This window comes from Chrysemys picta, chromosome 15 (assembly GCF_011386835.1).
Source record: "Chrysemys picta bellii isolate R12L10 chromosome 15, ASM1138683v2, whole genome shotgun sequence".
Taxonomy (NCBI): domain Eukaryota; kingdom Metazoa; phylum Chordata; order Testudines; family Emydidae; genus Chrysemys; species Chrysemys picta.
The window spans coordinates 22,538,591-22,562,208 of record NC_088805.1 but is presented as its reverse complement, the minus strand read 5'-3'; the positions used below and the strand labels follow the sequence as shown (position 1 = coordinate 22,562,208).

The following is a 23,618-nucleotide window of genomic DNA, read 5'->3' as shown; positions in this document are numbered from 1 at the left end:
TTCCCCTCAGCCTAGTAGTCTGAAAAGTAACAGTAATAATGATAAGGATTAACGACAGAATTCACTGGAGGACAACAGTGTGTATATGTCTCCTGGAGGTGAGGATATTGGCCTGGGATGTGGAAAATCCTGGTTGAAGTCACTGCTCTGCCTGATTCTCCGCAGTTTTTCATATCAGATCACTCCCAATCAGGGAGAGCAGAGATGTGATCCTAGGTCTCCCACATCCCAGGCCAGTGCCCTAGCCCTGCAGCGAGAAATAATCTGTCTCCCACCCTCCCCTGCTCTGCCTCATCCCAAAACCCTCAACCCCTTCCTGAAAAAAATGTGGTGGAAAAAAGATACATCTCCACACAACATTATCAGCAAAAGTGTTTCAAACAGCTCTAGGTAAAGGTTACGCAATACAAAGGACCTTTCCCAGGGGCTTCTCATAGCAGAATGCATCATTCTGAATCCATGATTTGAGATCCTTTCTGAAGTGCAGACTGTTTTGAATGAATTGGTATAATAACAGCAAATAGGCATGGAAAGGTGTGAAAAATCGCAGCTTTTTTTTTTCCCCCCCGCCGCTTGGAGCGGCAAAAACGCTGGAGCCAGCCCTGCAAGGAACATCAGTGTTTTGATAATATTAACTTTAGAGTGAAAAAGGGTTCCAACTTTCTGATAGTCTGGCTGTAGGTTATTTAACTCAACTGAATTTCCCCTCACCCCCTTCCTCCAGTCATTGTTTTCTCTCAGGGTCAATTTTTTTTTGCTGAGTCCACATTACAGTGGATGGAAGAGGGAGGGGTGTGGCAGGGAAGAGGGGTGTGGGCAGCATTAGGGAGCTACTTATGACTTTCTGGTTGTAGGGGCTGTTCTAACCTGCACCAGCTCCTACTAATTGGGGATTGCTGGAGTGCATCATGCTCCAGTTACTCCTTTTGCTGGCCCCTATCTGCCCCTGTGAAGACACCGCGGTGAATAGGTCTAAGTACGTCGACTTCAGTTACGTTATTCACATAGCTGAAGTTGTGTAACTTAAATCGACCCCCTCCCACAGTGTAGACCAGGCCTAAGTCCCTTTAAAATTAATTGCTGCTTTGAAAATCCCACCCTTACAGTTACTATTTGACACTGAGGGCCTGATCCTGCAATCTTTATTATGACAAAGCTACCATTGACACCAGGAGATGGTATTCTGAGTTTTCCTTCTAATTCACCCAGTTTGGTAGGAGTGCTCTAGACACACATAAGCCTATAAACCAGTGGTTCTCAAACTTTTGTACTGGTGACCCCTTTCACATAGCAAGCCTCTGAGTACGACCCCCCTTATAAATGAAAAACACTTTTTTATATATTTAACACCATTATAAATGCTGGAGGTGAAGCGGGGTCTGGGGTGGAGGCTGACCGCTCGCGACCCCCCATGTAATAACTTCACGACCCCTGAGGGTCCCGACCCCCAGTTTGAGAACCCCTGCTATAAACCATTATGCAGCACAATGAGTGAGATTGCAAACACGTCTCTTCTGTGTTAAAGAAAAATCACAATGTCCCACCATCTCTAAAGAAAATACTGAAGTGAACTGAAAAAAGAAAGTCTTCTTGTTCCATTTGACTTGGTTTCACATCAAGTTTGTCAGCCTTCGATGAATACAGTTGCTTATCTGCAGTGGTAGAGAAATGATTTGTGAATCACAGTACTTTTCCTGACGATAAAAAATGGGTACCCCCAAGCCCCTTCTTAGAAACTCAGGAAGATGAAATACAAAACGCAAATCTATTTTACTTTTCCAGCTTCTCTTCATATTTATTATAAAGCAATTGTTCAAGAATCCTCAAAGCCTGATAAAACAACGAAAAATTATCTCACAGCAACGCAACAGCTGTGAGCATTCTATTGCAATGTTAGTATCTCACACTGATGCCTGACGAACATTACAGTTTGGGGTGTTATCGATCCCCAAATGTCAGCGCACCAATTGTCCAGAATTGATTTTTTTTTCTCCTCCTCCTTTTTAACTGGTTTATTCCCTTGCATTATGGAAAATGCCTCCACTGACAGATCCTTCTTTCTTTTCAAGTATGTAGTTTTCCTTGTGACAAAATCCACCAAACGAAATCAGGAGATGTTTGGGGCCAGAATTTCTGCTGGTGTAAACTGGTGTAGCTCCATTGACTTCAATGAGGCTATGCCGATTTACACCAGCTGACGATCTGGCCTGTTAACTTAATTGCAGCTCATTCCAATTCCTTAATTGGAAAGAAAGAAAGAAAGAAAGAAAGAAAGAAAGAAAGAAAGAAAGAAAGAAAGAAAGAAAGAAAGACTATGATAGAGAACAAATGTCACTGCTTATGCATTATATTTAATTATTTGCATTGCCATAGTACCTAGAGGCCCCATCCAAAGACCAGGGTTCTCTTGTGCTAGGCACTGTAAGCATAATCACCTTACTTTTAAGCCCTGATAGTCAGGCAGCTGGATGGAATCTATATTCTTGGTCCCTTCCAAGTATCCTCAGATAACCTCCTGACCAATGATACTGTCTCAGTCTTTGAAAATTGCTTATGCATAATCGGCAGTGAGCAAACTCAACTAGTCACAAGGAGTCGCCGCCTTTGGCAAAAAGAAAAATCACCTGGCAAAAGTTCAACATGCCTCTTTGGGAAACACACAATGAAGGGAACAAAGTAAACAAAGAGACAATGATACGGACCTCCCTTATGAAGCATTTTGAGATATACTGCAGAAAACCACTGTATAAAAGTTAGGTAATAATTATTATTATTGTAAGTATAGGCACAATGAGAATGGAGCATATTAAACATGTCTTCCTTATTTTTAAATTAAATTCATTCATTTAGAACCTTGTTTTTAACCTTCTTTTTAAATTAAAATAAAGGGACATTTTCAGTCAAGTTTCACTGTGGTTAAAATGGCTCTTTAACCCATCCATCATCACTAAACTGACCACATCCTGTTAAGTATAATCAACATTCTAGGGAAAAGTAAAGACCCAACAGATGTTATTTGCATGGAGGGCTTCTCAAAAGTATTCCATCCAAGCTTTTTGGATGGAAAACTGAGTTTTCATCAAAACTAATATTTTTTGTGGAAAGAGTCTGCTTTCCTCAATATTTTGGTTTTTTTTTCCATCAGGTTTGTGGTTTTTTTTCCACAAGTTCAAATTTTCTGCTGAAAGTTTTGACTAAAAAGAAAATATTTTCTTTTTTGTTGAAATTTTCCACAGAACACCTTCAGTTTTCAATCCTTTCTACTGACAGATTCCTTTCATAGAAGGAAAGAGGGGGGAAAAAAGCAAATGTAACCAACACTAAGTCAGGGTGAGTCTCTGCTCTCCCTACAGTCTACTGCTATCTCCAAGCTAGCGGGACAGCTCCTTCAACGCAAGGACCTATACCCAGAGGTCCTGTGATCAGTTCCCACAGACAATCCAGCCAGGGGACCGCCACACAAGTGGTGGCCTATACTGGCTTACGAACTGCTCTTGATCTCTGACACTCAAGACAAGCTTCCCAAGGGGAGTTTTTTCACAAATAATGAGGAATGATCATTAGGTCAAATTTTACTCTCAGTTACATTAAATCTCAGTAAATCCACTGTAATTCCAATGAAGTCAGAGAGCTACTCAGAAATGGCCCCAAGGCATACAGCTGAATCAGGGCCAAACACTGCTCTCTCACACACAAGCAAATCCCATTGCCATTAATGGGATTTGTTTACATGAGGGTTTAATTTGACCCCTAATCAGCAAATTCCTTCAAATAAAAGTGTCAGTTCTTACCTTTGCCTATGGAGGTGGCTATTCCGTTCATTAACTGGGACAGAGATTTACTAGGGGAGCCAAGGACATCTGAGGATGCCACCGAGTTACTGCTCAAGAGATCAATCTTTCCAGCTTGCTGCCGAAACTTCTCCAGTTCCTTGGAGAGGAGGTTAAACTGTTCGCTCTGCGTCCGACATTTCTCCTCTAGCTCTCGTACCTTGGCCTGCACAACCAAGACATAAGAGATGCATCTGAATGGGATCACAGAGAGCTTTGGTCAGGTCAGACTGTCAGAGAGTATCAAGAAGCAGGGATGGGCAAACTAGTTTGGATCCCCCTTTTCCTCCCCCTAAACATTTCCCCATATTTAGAGTCAAACCCTTTGGGAGTATATAATATGCAGGTAAATATTTTTTTCACCACCAATTTCCAAGCAAGAGAAAGCTTGTTCTCGTACTGTTTTCAGTTAGGACCAGGAGTGGCATTGCTAGTAAATTTGCAAGATAAAGCCTTGCTTGTGAAATTTTTCAGCCCAAATATTGCTGATTCAGAAAAGCAGCCCAGCTTCTCAATGATTCTCCAAACCAACCCCAAATCCTGGATCTCTTTCTGAGATTTGCCCATCCTTAGCCATTAAATCACAGCTTCCTTAATTGCTATACTACTGTTTATAGAAAAACAGCGATGGTTCATGCAGAATGTTGGTGTAGCTGTTGGCTGAATTCTATTTCAAAATTAATGTACACAACTAGATGTGCCAACTGTCCAGAAGTAATCCAGACACCAGTCAACAGGGTATTACTCATAAGCTTCAGTAACACAAACATTTTGTCATTGGCAGGCTTTGACTTTTTGTTTTAATTCTGAGGCATCAGGCTGTGACACAGCAGAAATTATGTAACAATCTGATGCATTATTTCCTAATCTGATGTTTTATCATGTACCAACATTCTTTTCATTCCATTTAACCTCCTTCCCCTCCATAGGCCTAGTAAAACAGCCATGTTAATGAGTATAAACTGGCTATGAATTAGATCCATTTTCCCCCATTCAATTGTTGCTACTGTTTTTTTGGGGTGGTTTTTTTTTTTTGGAAGAACAGAATTTTTCAAGTGGTGCATGACAAAGACAGTTGAACGGCTACAAGTTTCTACATAAAAACCATGGCTGTATTACATCCATATGCCTCACTATGGGCACCAAACAATTATATGACTCACGGCAAGGCTAATGATGGAATTCATTCCAGGGCTCTACTGATGATGAGCCTCAGTAATTTACAATGTTCAGTAGTTTCCCCCACATGCCCCCTGGAAGAACCCATGCATTAAAATGTCCCAGTTTCCTGATATAGAATGGAGTATTATTTTCTCATTAATAAAGTATTTCTAAAAATACAAGCAAATCTGAACGTATAATTAATCTCTTCAAATTCATAAAATGCAAATTGGTTTAATCTTGCTATAGAAATATGAACACATTTGGCTGATGTGAGTATCCTGAATGGAGTAAGAGATAATAATTGGAAAAGACAGAGACAGTGTGAAGAGTTCTAAACAAAGTCGAAGTGCTTTCGTTTTTTATTCTTCCACTGTTGGCTTAGGGTACCCAAATATGAGCCTTTTCTATCTGTCACGTTGCCACTTATTAGCAATTAGTTGAAAACTGGCAATAGGGCTTCTGCATGCAATTTGAAAAGAAAATTAAATGGGCAACAGCAGTAAGAGGATTTAGGTTTCTAGAATCCCAGTCTTTCCAATGGAGAGCTTTAGGACTAGTTATCAACTCTGTGTGTAAGAAATACCCTGAAGCTTTCCAGTATACTAACCCAAGCATTCAAAAATCATGAGTCAGTCCCTGAAAAATCATGAGATTGAAAAACAAACAAACAAACCTGGGGTTCTTTTTATTTGCCTTTTGGGCTTTGAGTCATTAGCGTTCACATTTTGAACTTTTCTCGGCAACCCGGAGGGCTAGAAGCTTTTTTTATTTTTTAAATGGAAGAAAAGATTCTGATATGATCACAGAGCTGCTGCTTTAAGGAGAAAAAGTACCATGAAACTTGCAATAAAACTGAGAGTTGGCAATCCTGCATGTGCTTGTTTTCTAACACCAGACAACTGGTTGCTTGACTATTAATAGCTAAAAATGAAATTCAGATCTGTGCAAGGGCTCAGCCCAAGGCCTATGCATCAATTAAGTCCCATTTAAGACCTATTATGAGGACTTTAGGGAGATTTAAATGCTGCACGGACCTTCTGCATAGGGGTGAATTTCACCCTACTAAAATAATGTCTACAGAAATCAAAACAGACCTTCAGAAAATTATACAAACAGATCTTGCTGAGCATTGATAATCTCTGACTCATAACTTAAACACAGCTAAATAACTGACACACTCTTTTCATTCATGTCACCATCTTCAATATTATATATAATATTTTAAACATGATTTAATTTATGAGCAGATTTATGTAAAAATGACTGTTCATGGCATACACCAAAAATGGCTTTAAACATCACGTTGGTAATCTGCTAACAAATGCAAATATAGATTCAGATTACATTCTATCATAAAATACTCCTGTAAATATTTGATGTTATTTACCAGTTTCTGATGTATGTTGAAAAGCTATGTAGATTTCACTTACAATGATCTGATTTTAAGTTAATGCTCTTGCCCTTCCAAATCTAAATAAAATGGCTCAGAAGAGGCTGCTAAATGGCAAAGGTCACTGAGTTCTTACTGAAATTAAAGGATTAGCTACAGTTGTTTGAAAAGATATATGGGAAATCTGCAAGTCAGGAGCGTTTCTGGTAGTACTAAACAAATACAGTACTGTGATAAAATAGCACTGAAAAGCTACACAGAAATAGTTACATTATTATAACTATGCCCGTTGCTAATAGAAACCAGACACTTTCTTTAGAGAAGTAAACATGCCAACCTCCCTGAAAAAAATGTAACAGTCTTCCCCCCGAAAACCACAATCAGAGTATACTCTCCCCTACTACAACTCTGCTGCTCACTTCCCATTTCCAGATCATTCAGACAGTATTGGCAACCACATTCCAACATCACATGGCATCTGCCAACATCCTGGATGCTCCCCAATTATACTTCACATGGCCATACAGCAAAGCATGAAGACAGCCCTAGCAGCACTAAAAGAGGACATTCTTATGGCCAAGGAAGGAGTCCCCATCTAGAAGCTCATACTACTTGACTTCTAAGCAACTTATAATGCAGTCATTCACATTCTTCTGTTGGCCTTTCTGCAGGACAAGGCTGGAATAGAAGGCCTAGCATTGGTACAGTCATTCCTCTCCAACGGGACTAAAAGTACGGTAAAAGGCAAGAGCTTTGCTTCCTCAATCGCCCTCGCTTATGGAGACCCTTTGGGAGCTACTTTGTCCCTGCCCTCTTGAATATCGAAATGAGACTCCCTGGAAGATGTGATGAGAGGCCATAGACTGAGCTGCCAACAATACATTGATAACACCCAGCTGCAATCAACACCATCATGAAGATGTCACCATGCCTAGAGGAGAGCAGCTCCTGGTTGAAGAGTAGTTGGCTCACACATAATCTGGGCAAAACTGAATAAACTCTTTGAAAAACTAGCCAGGGTCCGTATGTCCCGTCTCCTGTTCTTCAAATTGGTGAGAACCCTCACGGTCCTGTTCAAAACAGCAATCAGCTTAGAAGAACAGTTGGCATCAGTGATATTGAAAAATGCCTCACTAAGAAGCTTCACCTCTTACTGCCAGATGGGGACTGTGATTCACTGTCTCTGGATCCCCAGGTAGCATCAACGTTGAGGTTCCAGCTTGTGCATATTGTGTTTCTCACCTTATCCCTATGCACCGATCCTTCCACTCGCTCCTAATCTGCTGCTGTTGATAGTTCAAGGCTTTCGTCCTGATCATCAGAGCCATCAACAAGTCGGGACTCAGCTACATCAACGACTACGTTTCCATCCACCACTCACCAAGACAGCTGTGCTCCTCTGGGACAATACAGTTCACAACACCATGGGGCAGCCACAGACAAATAGGTCTACAATGAGGGGGATTGGCTGTGGAATGAGCTGCCCTACACCAGGGTCTTGCCACCTTCCGGGTGTGCTGCAAGACATTTCTCTTTGACAAAACTTTCCCACCATAACAAAATTAATGGGAGAGGGGGAGAAGGAAAGAAGCAAAAGCAGAGGTTTCTGTACCAGGGAAGGGAGAAAAGCCAAAGACTCTTGAAATCCCTTAGGGACCTTGCTATGAAGACCTAACTTATCTGTGCAGTGATCAGCAATATAAAAAAACCTAATAAAAGTATATATAGATACATTTGCCATATTCCATATTGATAAATTACTGTTTACACTGCCTTTTATCTTCTATTAGATACGAGCCACCTGCAGCATCATAAACTTCTGGAGTCTCTGATCTGAAATCCTAGAGCAAGGGGGGGTAGTACAGTACGTGACAATCGGAGGCTACTTAGTTCTTTATATAGCACTTTTCATCATTAAAGAGCTTTACATTTGACAGAGTTGTCAGGAAAGAGATCACAGCAGCAGAGACTTGTCAGTAAGGAAATGGGGATTAATAATATGAAGAAATAAAAACCCAGTGATGTGATTTCTGACAGTTCTTTCAACGTGTATCTTCATTTTCATAATACGTATTTATGGTTTGGAAGATTTCTAATATGCACTGTTTGTTTAGTGCCAAATTCTCTCTTTAGATGGCCCCATCTCCCTGAATAACCAAAAGGATTTATATCACCTTCCATATTCAAGATGTGGTCCACTGTAATTGTGTGTCTCTCTCAAAAGCATAGGGGCCAGATTTTCAAAAAGAGCTGAGTAACGAGCAGCTTCTATTTTGGCACCTAAATGAAATAGGCATATTTTCAAAACTGTTCAGTACTTTTGACAACCAATAGGGCTGCTGGGTTCTGAGCACTTTTGAAAATCTGGTCACTTAATTTAGGTCTCTAAATTAGAACTGAACTCTTGAAAATACAGTTTCAGATCATAAAAATAAGAGCAGAGTTTGATCAAAAGTGGGCAGTTTACAACAAGCCTTGAAGATCTTTCTAAGCTACCCTCTGAAACAGGTGTCTCTCTAATTCATTTCCTAAGCATAAATGCAGATAACTTAATGTATCAAAAACAGGGAAGGTGTGTGAAGAATCTACTTGGCTACAAGACTTTTGCCCCACTTTTTGCAGTATTGGAGAATCAAATGGAAAAGTGATTCTATACTCACTTTTCAAGTACTCAGATATCAGGTGCATTTCTGACAACCTGGAAAACTTTGGATTCATAAATCAAGGAGTAAACCACCCTGATTCATATATACATAGTAGTATATGGTAGTGCATAAGTAGTGATTAGCAAACCACAAAGGTGTTGAGCTACAGTTAACCTCAAAAAGTGTAGATATCCAATAAAATGTGAATATTGGAAACAAAGGATTATGATTCCATTGGAGGATAAAACAGAAGCTAGAGTGTGATGGAGAAAACTCATCACAGATATGCTGAATTACCAATAGTAGCAAGGGAAATACAGGAAATCACAAGAAAAGTAAATTGCTTTTTGTACAAATGCACAAAACGTTCTGATTTCAAGTTTGCTTTAATGTGAAAATTTATGTTTAAAGATATTTATATGCTGTATGGCAAAAAAATACCTTCCATCAGCTTCAACACTAGCTTGTTATATTCTGCTATAGTTCTCTGATGGCTTAAAAAAAACCTCATCAGGCATAGACACTCACACAGTGTCACACCACTGACAGTTTTTAGGAAATATAGAATGCATATTTTACACTTCAGATATAATGTTATCTTGATGCATTAGGATTTATACACATAGGAGAGCATTCATCCCGTAGAGAGGACATACATAAGCACTAAGCTTGGAATGGAGGTGAATTTCACCCATAGGCTTGATTCATCTCTCATTGAACTCAATGAGAATCTTTCCATTGACTTCCATGGGACTAGGTTCACCACTTCTAGGTCAGCAAGGTAAGAAGTTACTTCGGCAGTTCAGTTCACAAATCTAAGTTACAAGAAAACCCTGTATATATTGCTCAGCCCAGAAAATGCGAAAAAATAAAAGGGGCAGGAGCCCAAATGTAAAAGCAGTTTCCAATCAGGTTCAACAAACAGTAAATCTCTAATTTAAAAAATGTTGACAGTAAAGTTCTCCCTGTCATTGCTAAATCACTGTGAAAGTGAGATTACGGAGCTAGATATATTGCAGACAAGCACTGCAGGTGAAATGTCCACCTTGCTGAACGGGGTGTGTAAATTGTGAGTCTGGGAGGGACACGATGTGTCACCCTTCCATACCTGCTGGGTTGGGGGAAAATTGGGCTCTCAGGCTCTGAGCCTGTCTCGCCTGCTCCTGATGCCATTCGTTGGCTGGATTTAGGATGGGTTAGCTGATTGGCTCCTACCTGCAAAAGCTGGGTCATTTTGGTTTTGTTCCAGCCCCATCCTTTTCTACCCTTATCAAGTATGCTGGATTTCTTATGATGCCAGGGGCCTTGCTGATTGCTAAATTTGTTGGGTGGCTGGAAGGCATTTTTCCCATATGGCAAAACAGGCAAATGGCTGTGTGTCCACCTTCCATCCAGCATCCCAGAGGTCCAGCTCCGGGGTTTACACCATTACATTTGTTGCAACTTTGGCAGGTTTCAGTGTGGTGGTGGGTTTTTTTTTAAAAAAGGGTCTGATGTGAGTCCTTGTAATCCAATGGGCTTCTTGGGCATGGACCCCAAACAACATGGTATGGTGAGGATGTACACTTCTCTGTCTTGCACAGCGAGGGATTCCCTACTACTCACCTCTCCACTTCTGGTGAGGATAAGGGGAATGAGTTGGGACTCTGGCTTCCTGCCAAGAGCCCTGGGTAGCCTTGGTTCTGTAGAGGGGCACTGCCCTTTTACCCACCCTATGGTTTGTAGAAAATGGGATCATTCATGCCCAGTTGAATTCCATACTGGAACAACCCTGCTGGGTAGCTCCATCAGTGGTTCCTCATTGGTTAATAGTTTAATAAAGTTGCTGGCACCACATTTAACCATATGCTGGTGGGCGTGTCTCATTGTTTCTGTATCTGCCTCAAAGTATCCCAGTGCAGAGAGGCAGCACAAGACCTAAGCATCACTTGTGAATTTGATACTCCATTCCATAGCTTTATCAATCCAACTCAGACCTAACCAAAATGGAATACTAGTCCATAGTTTCCTTAAATTAGAGGCCACTTATTGTGCCCAACTGTACAATGGTTTTGTGAGAAAGCAATTTTCCACTGCAGACTGGATTGAATCTATTTCACTTGTGACTTTCCAAACTTCGTATATAAATGTTATTTATAATGAACAGTGTTGCTTCTAAAATCTAAAATAGTTTCTAAAATCTAGAATGAAGCAGACTTTGTCTATTATAGGATAGATACTGTTTGCACAAGGCAGACGTAAGAATAGATGAGTCACTTTCCAGGTGGACAGTTTTGAATTCAGGCTAATGGTGAAATCACATTTTCTGCTCCCGGGATATCATTTTGTAGATTTTATCTTTTTATGTAGCAGCAGTACCTTTTGGCGAGTGGCTGAATAATTGAGCCACAGGTGAATACATTCTTAAAGTACTGCATTGTAAAATTTTCTTTACATTAACAAAGAATCTATCTGAATTCAGACACAATCCACACAGTCTGAAAGTCACAACTTTGCATAAAACACTGAACCATTCTTACTGAGCATACTCATAAGAACATCACTTCAAGTTTGGTATCTGAGCTGCTATTAAGAAATCATGCCATGTTCAAAGGCTAACCTCTTGCAGAAAGAGCTGCTGGCTTTGGTAATTTGACTTGCCTTCCTCCCAGGGTTGTAACAATACCAGTGCCAAGCATGCTTGCATAACAATGGTTCTATCATGTATTCCATGCAAGGGAAGGCAGGACTATCACATACATTTTGAATGGAGGGTAACAGGAATGAGGAAGGGAGAATTTATGCCCTAAAATACCTGCATGCTGTCCAAGGTGTTCTGGGTGAAGTGCAAAGCAATAAATTCCAAACAAGACACAGTAAACAAAGAAATGTGAAATAAAGAAAGAAATAAAATACAGTATTGAACACTTCTTTTTACATTTCAGAACAAAATATATTGAAACAGTTACCACATGTAAAAACATGCATTAATGCAAATCACACTGTACATTTCAGAAATCAGAAATCAATACTGCTGCTGATCTTGAATCTCAAAAGGCAGATTAAATAAACACAATGGTAAAATGAATAGGCTTAGTGAAACATAAAACAAAAGGCCAAGAAACTTTGTTTGATGGGGTTATGCAAATCAGAGGTAGCAGACAAATCAGGTAAACAGGAATTTTGTTTGGCTTTCAAGGCATATATATTTTCATTTGTCTGCTTTATTTCCCCTTGTCTCATATACTTTCCAGAAGGCACTCCATTATCTTTTTAAAAAATCAATTTTACTATATATGATAATAATGCAAGCATATGAGTAAAGCTTTTCCTGTGGAGAAATACACTTTTCAAGGAAATAATATGTACATAAATTAACTAAACAGAATCTTCTTCTATGGATGATCACTGCACCAAAAAGTTCTGTCTTCCATCAACACATGGGGAGGTAAGTGCATGGATGGAAGAACTGGTTGTACAGAAGAAAGGGAGGACTAGAAAATATGTATTTTTTCCAAAACACTGTGCCAAGACATTCTTTACCAAATTAAGCACTGACAAGGTACTAGCTGCAGCCAACCTATTTATGGGTATCGTCTTTCTGATGAATTTATATATTATTAAGTGGTTATTAGTTCATAGTGACTTGTGTGATACTTGTCTCAGGCAGAAAGGAACAGTTTGTTACTCATCACTGACAATCTATTATGTATGAAATAGAAATGAACAATAAAATAAATCTGCCTGCAATTAGAGTGCCATTTTACTATTTCACATATACTCTTATATATGTTACCCATCCAAGTGCTACAAATAACACAATAGGAAGATAACACAAACCAGAATACGTAGTGATCAGCACTGAAATTAACTGAGAGGTAGGTATTGCTTACCACAAGGACTTATTCATAGCACCCATAGCACTTATTCTTATCATCTTGTAGGAGGTGTTCTACACTTCCAAACATCAGCCATTGACTCCAATGAGCTTTTAATCAGTCTCTAGCAGACTACATTACTACAATATTGCTAAAACTGTTTCCCACCCTGAGAAATTTTTTTTCAAGATTTAAAAAGTTTTGTCCATTCTGAATCAGGACAAATCACCAAAATCTTGAACATTTTTACAAACCAACAATCAGAACATTATTTTAATTCGGGTCAATTTAAATGTTTTGTTTGGATTTTGACTTTTTTGTTAGTTTTTTTAATAGTACGGTTAGCTTAAATTTCAAAATCAAAAATTGTTTAGAACAGAAAAAACAGAATTTTAAATTTGGACTATTTTAAAAAAAAATTCCAATTTTTTTTCAAACTGAGAAGTTTGTCAAAATCGATCCTTTCCTGCAAACAGTTTCAGTTTCAACACACTGCCATTTTCTCATGAAAAAATATTTTGTTGAAAATTTCTTGACCAGGTCTAATTTCTGCTGCCTTTGGTTGCCACTTGCCCTGGTCCAGCATAATATTATGGGCCACCTTACATGACACATTAACCACGCTGGGAGGTAAAAAAGGTGAACATTAATCCCCAGGAAATGCTCTGTGCCAAGATCATAATTGCTATGAGACGTTGTTAATGAAGCTAATATAGATTTTTTTTATTCTTCCCTTTTCCTCTATTCTCCCTCTTTAACAGTAGGTACAATTTAAGGGATTTATGGTGAAATGTGTAAAAAGCTGGATTTAAAATAAAAACAAAGGAACTTTTAAACAAATATTTCTGTATTTTTTTCTCCTGATAGATGAATAGAAGGAGTTTTGATGGACACCTATTGCTAATGCAATCTTACCTTTACCATTAACTGTTATGATCTATAAACTGACCTTAGATTCTTTTGCAATAGAATGATGGAAAATAAACAATAATAATACTTATGTAATAGCACTTCTCATCCATAGATCGCAAAGCAGTATACAAAGAAAGGTATCATTATCTCAATTTTATGGATGCAGAAACTGAGGCACAGAGATGTGAAGTTACGGGTGGTAAGAAAACACAGGTTTCTTGGACTCCCAATTCAGTGCTCTAGCCATTGGATCATAACAGCATCATCTAACGCATACATGAGTTACAAATGAAGAGGAATATTTACCCATGAATTACTACAGTGTGCTAGAAGCAATCATGGTCTTATATGACTATAATGAGAAAGGAACTGGTATAATGGTGACAAGAATAAACAATGGCTTCCTTACCTCTAGCAGCTGAACTGCACCTTCATGTTCTTTCTTTGCTTCAACCTGAGCCTTTTTTACAATTAAAAAAAGGAAGAAACCAGGTTACTCAGTCATGCCATATTCATTTTGCACTAGAATAAAACATAACTAAAAGTTTGCCTGAATATGATACTTTTAAATCATATTTTTATAGTCTTACATTCAGATAAAATACAATGAAATCAAATTTAATAATCAGAGCCAGCACTACATGAATATATTACCTGTTAACTCAACAAAATGCCACTGATTACTACACTGTATATGGGTTTGAACCAAAGACCATTAAAGTCAATGGGGGCTGGACCTGGCACCTGCCCCGGCTCCAAATCAACGAAGTGTATGCTTAACTTTAAATGTAAGTAGTCAGGTAACAAAACAATTCATAACATGCTGCAATGCCATCAGATGTTTTGTGTCAATGTTACTGAGAGTACAACATTTAGGGTTCACTTCAAATGTGCCCTGATTGGATTATGATTCAAAACTGCAAGAAAATGAGAGCTGTCTTGTGATCTGTTGTAACCTAAAACCATTAGAAGATTATTAACGTTTTTTTTTATTTAATTTTGCTACATAGTAGATAGATATCCTTTTTGTTTTGCAAAGTGCAATTTAATAGATAAAGCCTTAAAATCCTATTGTTTGATGGTTCTCACCCTTTTCTATTCCAGGATCATACACAGACCCCCCCAATACACGCCTGTCCCATCCAGATGGGATCCTTTATCCATACAGCAGTGACAGAAGGATAAAGCTATTGTTAACAATTCCAAATTTTGCTAACAATGTCTCTCTAGAGCTTGCCTCACAAAGGTTGGTTTTAGCTTCTCCACCAGCAAATTCAGCTCTAATTCATTTTATATTGTGCCTTATTAGGGGCCAGTTTAATACAAATGTATCTTAAAACTATGTTGTGGAAATCTGCAAAGATGCAGAGGTGCTGAAAAACAACCATGTGCAAGATTTGAAGTGGAAACCAGTTTTATGTTAAGAGACTCTTTCCCTGCATCAAAGGAATAATTTAGGTAAAATATTGCTTGCCTCACTAATAGGAGTAGCCCCATTAAAGTCAATGGAAGTAGCAGCATGAGGAAGACAAGACAAGACCTTAATAAACAGACATCTGTGCCCACAAGTATGTCTGCATTTCAGTTATAGACAGCTACACATTGATGGCACCTGCAAAACTGCAAGTGTAAACAAGAATGTGGGATTAAGAATGATCTGAAAGGTCAAACCTAAATATCCAGGACCTGATTCTGGGAATAGTTTGCCGGAGCAAGGATGCAGCTTTGGTTCCTTTATTGTGTATCTGTTATCTCTGAGAGAGAAATACAGGGTTCTACTGAAGTTCCTGAAGCCAAACTAAAACTCATTTTAAAAGCCCTGGTATAGCTCATGTTCATTTCTGTGTCTCTGCAAAAATTGGACAAATCTGCAAATTTATGATGATGTGACAGGCATCAGGGATACATGGGGAGATGAAGTCAATTAACTGTTCTTAAATCAACTTTATGGTTTCACTGAAACTATAATTTAATAAAGATTCTTTTTTTAAGGTAACAGATATGGCTGGCTGCCTGCTCTATCATTTCTGGGTAAGGTCTCATTTAAAACAGAGATTTTGGATTAGGTGAGAATGAGGAGGGTGGCTCTGCTCAAATACTGAAAAATATTGTCATTGCTTAAATAAACTAAGACAAGGACCCGGGAGATGCTACATGAGAGGCCTGTCAAAAATTAAAGTAATAAAATATAATGGCTAATAAAAATCTCTCTATATCTATATATGACTTCAAAATGCTATGAATATGCTAACATTTCAAAATACTCTATGAAATTAAATTTTAATTAATGAATCCAAGTTATAAAGTGTTTAATCTTAATGAATGGATCTTAATCAAATGAAAATTTTTGACGAAATCAGCTAATTAAACGACAGCTCTTTTCAGCTGGCAGTACATATGGCATGCTTTAAAAAAAACAACAACACTCTGATAAATGACCACTAAAATCATCCAAGTTAAGTGACAAAAATTGTTTCCAACAATAAATTTCATGCTAAAGGAGTTAAATGGAATAGAATTTTGCCACAATGCAGAAGGTGGTGGGCAATTATGTACAACGACATTCAACTCAACAGTTTAAAAACTGGCAATAGTTAACATTTGCTTTAATAGGGCTGTTTGATGATTGGTAAAACAGTGTTAACTGCCGATGAAAAAATGTTTAATTTCATTGTAATAAGATATGGACATTTAACTACTACAGTGGACTGGAAGCAATATTTAAGACTAATGCTTGAAGGACATGACAGCTAAAATGTGGAGGAAAGTTTCTGCTGTGAGAAATTCAAAGAGAAAATGCACATATTTATATGCATAACACTTATTTAGTCTTGGAGCTCAAATCCAGTAATAACAGGTAAGTCCTAATTCAGCAAAGCACGTAAACACTTTGGCATCTTAGCACACGTATGATGCATTGTATCTGTAAAGGTCTTTTCAACTATTAGCTATTTAATCCTTCCCTGACCAATTAGCTGTTTGCATGCCTCTAGCAAGTGCTTTATAAACCACAGGTGGCCCATAAGTCAGTTTGGGAACTGTTATTTAGGTTATAGTTTAGCTAAATTAAAAAATATAAACATATTAATTGTAAATGGGGCATGTAGGTTTCACCAATGGACAGCACAGAAGATCATATATAAGTAAAATCTTTATGCCCATGAAAATATGGTGAAATTCCACTAAAACATCATTTTCATGACTGGTATCCCAGTTTATATATAATTACTATCTGAATTTCACATATTTAATCAATAGATTTAAAAACTCTCCATGCATTTGGACAAGCCTAAGTTTAGTTTCTGGGTCCTTGACAAACTAGGTCGCTACAACTGTAGTTTCACAGTGAAATTGTACAATTTTAGCAGACATATAGTGAAAACTCTACCCTAGGTTTATACCAAATTGAATGAACTATAAAAGAGGGATTTTGGGGGGAGGTGGGGCGTGCATGTAGGTACTGTTATGGTTATATAAACTCTTTGTGTATTTGGAAAGTTTACCCAAGCTAACATTAGTCAATATAAACATGATCTTAAAAATAATAATGCTCATTGTGGTAACTACCCAAATGCAGTAATGGGCTACATCATATGTTAAGGTTATATTGCATACTACAAAGTAAATAAATAAATATATGTTGATTGATCTCTCTGAGTTAACATTTGAATCAACACCCTTCTTAAACCAGGAGGGGGTGCTCTGGTACAAGTTGTGTGTTTTTCAGATGGCCGTGTGGCCATTAAAGATCTCAGAACATTAGTGTCCTGGCCAAATTACAATGTTATAGTTTGTCTAGCTAAACAATGCCTGCATTTTCATTTGTACTTCTTGTCTTCAACTGTTGTGGAGTATTCTTGTGCACTGTTAAATGAACACTGTGTTCCACACCAGAAGTGACTGTATTTCTAGTGGATAAAATTTTATCAGTCTCTCTCTTTCCTGTGTGCTGGTGCATTTTTGAGGATTAATTAACATTTGTAAATTGTTTTATTGTTGCAGCTTAGTTGAAAGCTGCTACAGTGTGATCCTTTGTAAGGGAGGTACGCCTGAGCCTGGGCTTTTGGTAACATAGAAAGAGATGGGGAGAAGGGGTTCAAGAGGAGAGACTGTGGAGCCTGGATCGACTCCCCCAAACAACACGTAAGTGTTTTTCACTGTACAGAAGTGAGAGACAGAGAGAGATGTCTAGCACAGAATTTAGTGTTTTGTCCTGCCAATCACAGATTCAGTTATCTGAGTCTGGTTAGGGAGAGTCAAAGGCTTTTAAGAAACTTCAAAGGAATCTGTAGCAGTCAGTAATTTCCTGCTAACCTCATTTTATCTCCCTTTCAGTTTTCATCGTGAACTTTAATGAAGTTTGCTCCAGATTTGTGAATCCGTCAAAACCTTCTGTTAACCATTATGTCAGGCAGGCAAAATGCACCGGTGTGGCACACTGGCTATCCTAGGCCCCTACACTCCTTACTCCTGCACATACACACCATTATAAGCAATCCTCATTAGGACAACCATTTCCTATAAACATTCCAGTGTCATGCGGCAGAACCGCCCCTGATGTACATCAGCGCAGCTGCACTAACTTTGCTGGATCTGACCCATTGGCTACAAAGACCCGATACAATGCTCATTAACATCAATGGAGAGACTCCTATTGCTTTGCATTGGTGTTGGATCAGACCTTAAAGGCATTGTAGAGGGTATCTACTGAAACTGAATGTTAATCTGTTGCACGATAACAACATCTCCTTTGGCACTGATGAACAGTCATATTTCTTCTTGTACTATAATAATAAGTCTTCTTGCTAGCCTCTGATAAAATATTGATTCCTAGAGTGTCAGGAAACATATTATGACAGGTAACAGAAACCAGCACATTATCAATCATCACAAGTTTAATAAAATCTATCCAGAATACAAGCTCTTGATAAATGATCAGAAAAACTGCAAGAACAGTTAACTCCCCCTTCCATTGCAAAGGCTCGTAATACACTTTGCTGGTGAATCACTGTCTTATCTGAGTCTGTATCACCATAAAATCTGGATTAACAATATTATGTTCTTCTTTGTGGAGCTCAAAGGACTAGATAAACACTGGGTGATGGGGATAAAAGCATGCATGTACATATCAAAAGAGTAATGACTTATTTTTCTATCAAAACAATACAGCAAAGGTATCAGAAAGCAGCAGCTTTTGGCTTTGTTTAATGGGGCACATTACCTTGGAACTTCATCATATTAATGCTGGGTGACATGCAAGTTCTAAATCTAGCACACCACCACATTACTGCCCCAAGCATGCTGGTAGTATTTTAATGTGCCTATTTAAAGCAATTAGATATATCCAACCAAAAAAAGGGGGCAAGGCAAACCTAATGAGAGCCTAACAGGCAACTGGAGAGGTTAGCCCAGGTTTTGAATGTGAGCCAGTACTGAATCTTCAGGGAGCAGATCAGTGCAGCCCTAATGTTAACCTCTGTTACTAATTCATTTAGATGCCATTTCTCACACTGTCTTTCAGTGCACGGAACAGCCTCCCAACTCTGGTCAATCTATCTAAGTACTTATATGGCCCCCACTACCATATATCTCAGCGCTCACAATGTATTAAGGTATTTATTTTCACAATATCCCTGTCGGGTACTAGTTCCATTTTAGAGACTGAGAATTGATGCATGGAGCATCAGATTTTGAAAGGTATTTAGATTCCTGAAGATACAGATAGTCTCCCAGTGAGACTTTCAAGAGCACCAAAATTGGTTAGGCACCTACCTCCCATTACAATCAACAGGCACAAACCTGCTTAGGCCCTTTTGAAAATCTCACTGGGTGCCTAAATATCTTTGAAAATCTGGTCCAGAGGGACGAAGTGGCTTGCCCAAAGTCCCCCAGGATATCGATGGGGGAGCAGGGAACTGACCCCAGGTCTCTTGTGTCTCAGACTAGCATCTGAACCACTTGGACCTCCTCATCCATCTGGTTTGCCAAACCAGTCCCCTCACTTTTGCATCTCTACAGAATATTTTCTTTAGTATTATAATTATTTGTATTACAGAAGAAGGTAGAAGCCTCAACCAAAATTGGTCCCAAGGTGCTAGGCTCTGTACATACACACAGCAAGAGAATATCCCTACGGCAAATAACATAGTCTAAATAGAAAAGCCATCTCTATCCTTTCATAAATGAACATGTTAAGTTGTCAGGAATCTGTTTGATGAAAGACAATGGAAAAGACACACTAAGAACCTCAATTATAGTATGAAGGAGAGTGTATGGGTCAAATTGAAGCCAGGATGATCAATGTGCCAACTATTGACGCTTGCGATGGGGTGGTGGAGGAGGTTTGTTACAGACCATCAATTCAAAGCAGACAACAGGATACATTACTCCTTAAACACCTGTCTGTAGTACGTGAAGGGAAAACAGTATTGTTTTGGGGGACTTCAATTTGGGAGACATTTGCAGAGATCCATTTCTTTACCCATGCCCAAAAACTGCAATTTGCCATTTCACTTGGTTTTCATTTTCTTCACTTACCTTCTGCAGGAGTTCAATTTCCTGCTGCTTTGCGTTGAGGACAGCCAAGGCTTGCTCATGCTCTAATTCCAGCTGTTGCCGCCGTTCAGCAGCCTCTCGCATATGCTGTTTCGGGGGAAAGGAAAGCAACTCATTAGGAGATTTTAATGTACTTTTCTGAAATCAAATATGCTAACATTTTAAAGCATGATGCTGATCTCAATATAAAATCTCTTTGGTATGCAAACCAGATAGAATTTTTATTCTATCAGGCCATAGGGGCATATTTCCACTGCAGTGCATGGTTAGTTTGATATGAATCTCCATTAGTTGTTAGCAATATATGGCCCATGGCACACAGTTGAGCAGTTCATATTCCATCTAGTAGAGAGCAGAATTACTGCATACCCTAGACATCTCCTCAGAGTATTGTAAACTGTATCATATTAAATAGTTTCATCTCAAGAAAATTTTAACTTGACAAATTCCCTAATTGATTCTTTATTTGTAATCCTGTTCTCTCATTTGTTTCATTCATGTTCATCATAAAGAAACATTCTGACCTTGATGCTCTATCTGCCTATTATTTATAACAACAAATACAAAGCAAAAATAAGACAGGTGGATTTGGATAAAATTGACTACACAGTCCTGAAAAATATAGGGATTTTTTTTTAAAGAAAACCTTCATTTAATGACCCAAACTAATATGATGCAGGACTCTTCAGAAGAGCACAAACTGAAGACATCCTTTGTAGATACTAATCTTTTTCATTAAAGGATAACAAAGTGCTGCCTCATATTACTATACTTTCAAATCACCTTGTGCAATAAATGGAAATTAAAAAAAGATCTCTTCCTAGATTCCGATCTCTTCCCTGCTGAAGCCGATATTACAGATTGAGAGCATAAGCACAATATGGTACTTGTGGCAATGAGGGTTACTACTTGAAAACCATAGCAGGTAACTGTGCTTGAGGGCAGAAATGATACTGGGTTGCCACTGACTATAATGGGGTCAGAATTTCTCTCACTGTGTAGAAGAGAAAGGTCTTACCCAAGTGGGTCTATTGTTTGTCTTCTTTAATGAGTTATCATTCTGGGCTACGTGGTATTAATAACAAAGGGGGACAGTATAAAGTGGCTGGCTGGTACCAATATGGATGTATTTGCTACGAAGACAGCAACATCTTCAATATTCTATCTGGCTTCACTTTGATGGTTGGGTTCTTTAATATTTACTTTTTATTGATGAGTTAGTGAAAAACCACAGCCCAAGATCTTCAGAACTACTGATTTGGGGTTTATAAATTATTGTGTGGGTGCCCAGTCTGAGACACCTTAAGAAGGCCTGGTTTTCAGAGAGTGGGTGCTCATCACTTTCTGAAAATCGGGCCCTTTTAAGGCATCTCAGCTTGGGTGACCAAAAATCAAGGCATCCAAAAATCATTAGTCATTTGAAAAAATGTTGTTTATATTGTGTAACTTTCAATCTGTTAAGCCTTCCCACAAAGCTAATATAGCCTAAAAACTGCTCGTGTGGGTTTAAATCTGCTCCACCATCCCCAGCACAGGCAACTGACTATCCCGTTCATTTAAGAGTTCCACAGGGCCCATCACAACACAACAGCACACTGGGAAGAAGTTAGCAACTTTTTGTTGTGCTCTGCAGCACTAGTTCTCCTACTGGTACTTTCCTGCTGACATTTGCGAGGAAATAAAGGAATGATTCAAAGTGGAGCACAGCTCTAGTAAATACGAACAAGAGGATTTAATATACTTTGTTACCTAGAGTGCATGACTTGGAACAAGACTGCAGCCTCCCCTATGCCTTAAAAAAAAAAAAAAAAGACTCTGGCATTAGCCATTTGAATGAATTCAAGCAAAGTTAAGTGGTTATTTCAAAATTCGGAGTTGACAGGAATACACCTTCATTTGTGGGCTAAGAATCGAGAACAAAAGGAACTAAAGGACCAGGGCTAGAAGTGGTGGACCAGCATTTAAATAGAAACTGATTAGAACCATTCCTCGTGCGAGTAATAAGCAGCTGACGAACAGCTTCTCTTGACAACAGTGACAAGCATTAATTAAAAACCCCATTAGTGGTTCAAAAGCCCACATTCTGTGAAAATAAAGTCCTTCCTATTCCTGTAGTTTGGACACGGGCAGGTTGTTTACATGGTCTATTCAGACGCCACTGCTGGTGGAATTAGGTGAAGGAGGTGGAAGGTGTATTTGCAAATCATGGATTCACACACATAAATTGGGTTCTCAGGTGGCACTGTGCTTTTCTAACCTTCTGCAATGGTGTTTGAAACCTACTTTCAAGCAAATGGCTGCTGCTGAACTCTAGGGTCTACAAATATTTCACTCTGAGAAAACTGTACAGCACACTTACGTTAATTTTACTTTGGAGACACTATTTTATTTAAACAGCCAACAAGAGAGGAGAGTCCAGTAATATCTTGCTAATAGTAGACACACAATGCCCAGAATATTATCATTGGAAGAGAAATGCTAGCATTCCGGCTGTATCCCTTTAGAGAAATGATATTATTGAACCATCAGTCACACAGGCCCATGAACAGGCACGATACAGAAAGCCAATGCATCTTCTCTGCCTTCAAGACAAGTTTGATTTCATCCCCCAATTTTGCACTTCAGTGGAGCCTATTCTGAACTCTACTTAGGGTTTTGTGCAGTTTCTGTTGAGGATTTAGCCTCTTGACTGCAGAGTTTATAACCAGGGCTGCAGGCTTTAGATCCTCATGTGTTTTACAAAGTTACCCCAATGTGTTCATAGGAAATATCTACTTTTCTCAGCATTTGGCTATGGCCAAAGGTTGTGGGACTGATTTTTCTCTCATGTACACTGGATAACTCCAGTGACTTAGTAAAGTTACTCCTGATTGACATTAGAATCAGACCATGTGTCTTGTACCCAGGTGCTTTCAGCAGCTCTCATATAGAAGTCTACAGGATGCAGGCCCTGATGGCGCTTCCTTAAATGTCTTACATTAAGGGCAACCCTGGGGCAGAATGTACACAGTACAATACAATTCTCACTAGGATAATCTGCAACGACAAACATTCTTACAAAAAATCCAGTAACCTCATTCCACGCCTCAAAGATTTAATAGCAGATTTGCTGTAGCTCAGTCTGATGTTACTAAGACTTCACAATTTTTACAAAACCTAATACAGCACCTTTACTATGAAGAAACTATAAATAATTAATAATATTAAACTAGATCTGTAAAAATAATTGGACAAGTACATATTGCAATGCAGGGGCCCTATTCAT

General features: G+C 38.7%; 1 protein-coding gene across 19 annotated transcripts in view; it reads right to left on the bottom strand.

Annotated features, from left to right (window-relative positions):
- RIMBP2 (RIMS binding protein 2) overlaps positions 1-23,618 on the bottom strand; it is a 359,348-nt gene that overhangs the window by 82,771 nt on the left and 252,959 nt on the right. For 12 of the 19 annotated variants that reach the window (XM_024101538.3, XM_024101539.3, XM_065568590.1 and 9 more), the window contains 4 exons: positions 20,336-20,440; positions 14,208-14,258; positions 11,824-11,844; positions 3,792-3,996 (listed from right to left, as the gene is read on the bottom strand). In XM_024101538.3, coding sequence (XP_023957306.2) covers positions 3,792-3,996; positions 11,824-11,844; positions 14,208-14,258; positions 20,336-20,440 — 382 coding nt within the window. Of the gene's footprint in view, positions 1-3,791; positions 3,997-7,626; positions 7,784-11,823; positions 11,845-14,207; positions 14,259-20,335; positions 20,441-23,618 lie in introns of those variants that run through there. The other 7 variants (XM_065568589.1, XM_065568591.1, XM_024101540.3 and 4 more) reach the window with 2 other exon arrangements.